The sequence below is a fragment of the Octopus bimaculoides genome, chromosome 16 (genome assembly GCF_001194135.2).
Source record: "Octopus bimaculoides isolate UCB-OBI-ISO-001 chromosome 16, ASM119413v2, whole genome shotgun sequence".
In the NCBI taxonomy this organism is placed as follows: Eukaryota; Metazoa; Mollusca; class Cephalopoda; order Octopoda; family Octopodidae; genus Octopus; species Octopus bimaculoides.
In genome coordinates this window covers 23,479,973-23,486,129 of record NC_068996.1, presented here as the reverse complement: position 1 = coordinate 23,486,129, position 6,157 = coordinate 23,479,973, and the positions used below count along the sequence as shown (strand labels likewise).

General features: G+C 36.3%; 1 protein-coding gene across 1 annotated transcript in view; it reads right to left on the bottom strand.

Annotated features, from left to right (window-relative positions):
- The window catches only part of LOC128249579 (uncharacterized), an 8,652-nt gene extending 3,775 nt beyond the window's left edge, over nt 1–4,877 (bottom strand). Inside the window, exon 1 of the mRNA XM_052973471.1 lies at nt 4,819–4,877. Within this exon, the coding sequence (XP_052829431.1) occupies nt 4,819–4,852 (34 nt within the window). The 5' untranslated portion in view covers nt 4,853–4,877. The remainder of the gene's footprint in view (nt 1–4,818) is intronic.
- Between the last annotated feature and the right edge of the window lie 1,280 nt (nt 4,878–6,157).

Below are 6,157 nucleotides of genomic sequence, written 5' to 3'. Positions count from 1 at the left end.
CTGAGAGAGAGGCCCTTTTTTACCAGCAGAGGTAGGAGCTCTCTGAACTTTGCCCAGCCTATTCTTATTCTAGCAGCTATGCTCTCGGAGCATCCACCCTCACTACTGACTTGGTCACCTAGGTAACAGAAGCTATCAACTACTTCTAGTTTTCCCCTCTAGCATGTGATGGATTCTATTTTCTGTACATTTTTAATGTTAATTGTACCTGTGCACTTTTCACACAAAAACTATCTTCCCTGTTAACCTTCCTCTGATATTGCTGCATGTGTGTGTGTGTATATATATATATATATATATATATACATGATGGGCTTCTTTCAGTTTCCACTCACAAAGTTTGGTTGGCCTAAGGCTATAGTAGAAGACACTTGCCCAAGGTGCCATGCAGTGGGACTGAACCCAGGACCATGTGGTTGGGAAGCAAGAGTCTTACCACACAGCCACACCTGCATCTATATAAGTGTTTAAGTTTAAAAAAACCAGCTCATAGCTGTCAGTCACAAGAGAATATGACCTGGTAACATGTACCATACATTTAGATATCCATGTTTTCATGAGCAGACATGGACACCTTCTTGGTTCTGACATATCCCTTGACTTGTTGAAAATGAGTACCAGCCACCAGCAGTCAAATAGGTTGGCATTCATTTTCAACCAAGTAACTGAAGCAACATGAAACGAAGCACCTTTTCCAAGGACACAACATTGCCCAATCCAAGAACTGAACCTATGACCTTATATGCATGAGCCCAACACCCTACCCACTGGACCACATACCTATAAGCAATAGTCTGAAAAAGCTTCTTTCTTTGTTTCTTCTAAAAAAAAAAAAAGCCAACTACTGATTCAATATTTCTGTAGTGGACAACATGCCATGTGAAAAGCATCCAGTCTACACTGTAAAGTGGTTGGCATTAGGAAGGGTAACCAGCTGTAAAAACTGTGCCAAAACAGACCTTGCCAGTGCTGGTGCCACATAAAAAGTACCCTGCAAAGTGATTTGTGCAAGGAAGGGCATCCAGCCACAAAAACCATGCCAAAACTGACAATGAAACCTAGCATAGTCCTCTAGCTTACTAGCTCCTGTCAAACTGTCCAACCCATACCAGCATGGGAAATGGACGTTAAATGATGATGATGATATTAAACTTCTTTGATGTAAACACTGGCTTCATATGTTTATTTTACTAATCCCAGTGGGATGAAAGACAAAGCAAGCTAACTAACAGCTGTAGGGCTTTTAAATCAGGGTTAAGGTTAAGGTTAGAGTTAATGATAACATTATTTAATGAGTGGAGAATTAAAAAATGAACTAAACATAAATATGAAGCATGATAAAAAATATGATATTTAACAATGATTAATATTTTATTTATTCATTTTCATTTTCATTTCTTTTTTTTTCTTTCCCCATGTTTCAAGCATGGGAAAATTTTTTAAATATATGGAAAACATATTAGTCATCTACTAATATATTTTCTTTCCCTGCCCACAGAATGATTTCTAGTTAGCTTTTTAATTCTCGTTATAAGTAACATGTTAACATTACCACTGTCGTTCTTGTTTAGCCCACAAGCACACATATGGCCAGAAAAATTTAAATATTGATAATCTCATTTTTTTCTCTCTTTTATCTCCAGTGTTTATTCACCGATGTGTGGAGGCGCAATGGCCCAGTGGTTAGGGCAGCAGACTCGCGGTCATAGGATCGCGGTTTCGATTCCCAGACCAGGTGTTGTGAGTGTTTATTGAGCGAAAACGCCTAAAGCTCCACGAGGCTCCGGCAGGGGATGGTGGCGAACCCTGCTGTACTCTTTCACCACAACTTTCTCTCACTCTTACTTTCTGTTTCTGTTGTGCCTGTAATTCAAAGGGTCAGCCTTGTCACACTGTGTCACGCTGAATATCCCCGAGAACTACGTTAAGGGTACACGTGTCTGTGGAGTGCTCAGCCACTTGCACATTAATTTCATGAGCAGGCTGTTCCGTTGATCGGATCAACTGGAACCCTCGACGTCGTAAGCAATGGAGTGAGTGCCAATAACAACAACAGTTAACCAATGTATACTTCTTTCTTTTATTAGCCTTTTAGAATTCATATTACTCTGCTGAATGTAATGTTTGTCTATTCACATTGTTCTTGAATCAATCATTAGTCATGTAGTTTCCAGATTTCAGTGATGCGATTGTTTATTTTCAGAATGACATTGTAAGGTAGGTGTTAGAGGTTGGATTAGGCTGATTTGAACATTAAACGGGTAGAATATTTTAGCTGGATATTCATTTATTCTTTTATGTGTTTCAGTTTTTTGACTGCAACCATGCTAGAGCACCACCTTAAAGGGTTTTTAGTTGAAGAAATTTACCCCGGGACTTATTCATAAGCCTAGTACTTATTCTATCGGTGTCTTTTGCTGAACTTGTAAGTTACAGGGACATAAAAACACCTGCATCAGTTATCAAGCAATAGTGGGGGTGGGGGGACAAACACAGACACACATAAATATATACATATGTGTATATGTATGTATATATACATATGTAGAGGGTTTCTTTCAGTTTCTGTTTACCAAATCCACACAGAAGGCTTTGGTCAGCCTGAGGCTATAGTAGAAGACACTTGCCCAAGATGCCACACAATGGGACTGAAACCAGAACCAAGTGGTTGGGAAGCAAGCTTCTTACCAGTCAGCCACACCTGTGCCTATGGTCAATTTAAATGCTAAAGGGTTAAGATTTGGATGAGATCTGACTGTTTTTTCTAGTAGTGCAAACAACCATGTAGGAACTTGTTTGTTGGCTCATTTTATTATATGAAATGGATGATATGACAATAATGATGACTTAAAAGCACATGTACCTCAGAAAGACTTCATACATGTACTAGTATCCACATGCCAAAAAACAAAGCATAAAATGGGACAGAGCCTTCTTTTGTAATATCATCAAAATTCCAAGCTCTTAACCCTTTAGTATTCAGATTTTTGTATCAAATACTTATTTATCAAATACTTTTGTATCAAATACTTATTTATCAAATACTTTTGTATCAAATACTTATTTATCAAATACTTTTGTATCAAATACTTATTTATCAAATACTTATTTATCCACATTAATTTGAATTAATAATTAGTTATCTTGCAGCTTCAAGATTTCAATGATGAGATTCTTTATTTTTTAGACTGATATTGTGAGGTAGGTATGAGAGACTGGATCTGGTCTGTTTGAACATAAAGCAGGTAGAATATTTTGGCCAGATATGGTTGGTTTAAATGCAGGCCAAATATGGTTGGTTCAAAGGGGTAAGCCTATTGTTTCCCATTCAGACATCAGTATCTCTATATTATTTAATCTTGCTTTGCCTTGGGCCCTCAATTTCTAATGGAATTGTAGGAACACCATCAAAACATGCAGTATGTTTTGGACATTGAAAACTGGTGGAACCCATTCTTCTCTAGTCTGATCACAACTGATTTCTTCCAGAGAGAGGGGGGATGGGGAGGGATTAGAATGACAGAGAGTTAGAGGAAGAGAGAGGTGGGAGAAGAGTGAGGTGGGAGAAGAGTGAGATAGAGGAAGAGATAGAGAGAAAAGAGAGATGTATGGATAGAGAGAGACAGATAGACACATAGATGGCTAGACAGACAAAGAGACAGAAAATGAAAATCAACACCAGTACTGGTCTGTACGTATTAACACCTCACCCCCATAAAAAAGTGAATTGGTTAAGTGGGCCTCAGCAAAATTTAAAGCCAGTGCAAAGAGCCAGACCAAATACTGCTACATATTCTATCCAACACTATAACAATGGTAACCTGAGAGGGACACAAAGCCATCTTTGGGTGCTTGTTGGCTTGGGTGATGCATTTCTGTATACATTCCTCCTACTCAAAAAGGATTCATAAGTCTCCAGAGTACCTGTGCTATAGCACCCATGGTACATAGCTTACAATGGTACTGGTGGAACATTAACTCTCTGTTACCATGTTTCTGTGGGAATGCACTGCCTTTGTTTCAATTTATTTTGAAAATAATGAAGGATTTAGTAAAATAAATCAGTCATTATTGAGTTGACATTTAGAACTTAAATTAACGTGAAATTTTGATGGACAGGTTTGATTTAGATGACTTTAAAACAGGACATTTGTATCATAGAACCAGAAGGTAGTCACAGGCAGATTAGTACAAAAGGGTTAAAGGAGACAGCTAGGATTTTGAGATTGGTACTTGGATGTTGAATATCTCCCACAATAATTAACAATCAAGTATCAAAGCTTACAATGTGTGGAAAGAGGCCCAGTCCACTCTCACAGAATCTACCAGAGCAAACAAGACTGAGTGCACTGAGAAGTAAAGCAATGACAATTATAATAATGATGATGACGATGATGATGATGATGCTGAATTTATTGTATACAGTGCCTGGTGCACTACAAAGTGAAAGAAAGAGATTCAATTTTGCTATATATCACTTTAATCCAGAAAGCTTTTAGTCTGTTGCTTCATAACCATTGTTGTATGCAACACACTTTTAATCAATATGATTTTGAATTTGAAAAATAACAAAAAATAAGAAAGGAAAAGTAAGGAAAAAAAAAATCACCATCTTATTATTATCATACCAGTTTGATATAAGTTACAGTTTTACAAACAATATATCACCATATCAATATATAACAATGAACAGATTTCAGGATATCTTTTTCAACTTCAAAATGTAATAGAGGACGGAGAAGTAAATCAAGTGGACAGGTATTTTATCAAGAATATGTCTTAAAAATATAAAAGAGAAAAATATCACTGCAAACTTACCTGCCAGAAGCAGAAGCAATATTCTGACCTGCATACTAATGACACATTTACTGTAGATTACAGTGACTATTCTAAGGAAAATCACAAACTCCTCCAATTAAATACTGACTTAACAGGAAATGTGTTGGTTTCCTTGTTCGACTTACCTTTTTTCTGATGTTTTTACTACAAATAGCAAAAAGACTAAATCTTTCAGCAAACAACTTAACACGTTTCTCTCTTTCTTGAGTGTTTATTTAGGTGTTGAAGGTTACAAAAAGGGTAAAATACCAGGCTAAATACTTTAGTGTTGTTTAGTGTTTGTCCTTCTAAGATTCTGAGTTAAAAAATTGACAGGGTTAGCTGCAATAACAATTTCTAAGACCAACTGAATCAACTTAACTTTTCATATTACAACAAACTGGATGTCAGATCCAAAATTATTATTGTCAAGATTATCTCTGACAGTGAGGACAGATGACCCGAGAGAGCGGAGGTAGTGAGTGTACATAGGGCCATCTTCTGGCACTCATGGGTGCTATGCATCGATGCTGTATATTAAACAGAATGACATATCTGCCCACCAACAACCTAAGTACATTCTTTTGTGGACACCCATGATCTGAAGATGACACATCTAAATATACACACATAAATACAAAGTTCTACCTGTATGAATAAATTCTAAACAAAAGCACATCTTCAAATTTAATCGATAAAAATTCTCCACAACAGCTACCCATCACAACCTAACATACAACATAATTATCATTCAACAGAACTAGGGATCCATTAGAAAGGTTTAATTTAACAGAGACTACATAAAGCCAAGATGAACTCAAATGCATCACAGTTTGATGATGGCTTAGCTGGCTTAAACCTCAAAGTTACTGTGAATACTATTCTTGTTAAAGAATAATAAATTTGTACTTAACCAAATGTATTGAGTAATCCTTCAGTTTAATGTAAACTTGTTTTTATTATAGCATAGAAACAAACAAGAATATATGTATGTATATATATATATATATATATATACAGAGATAACAGAAGTAAATATATATCCCATAAAACATCTTTTTATGTTTATTCTAACTAGTAAGGGTTTATATTTTTTATTAATTGACATTTTTATGTTTCAGGTTCTATATGTAACAGTTTAATCATGCCGTGTACAAAAGAAGCCTTGAAACTGTCTGAATATCGAAGCGGCCATATTGTGGGTCATTCTGAAGGTGGACATAATCAGTGTAAAATCGCAGAAAACCTAGGAAGAGGGAAACACTTGAATTAGACACCTGGGTTAAGGACATAGATGGGATGGAAGGTAGTTATAATGACAACACAAATCAGAATATAC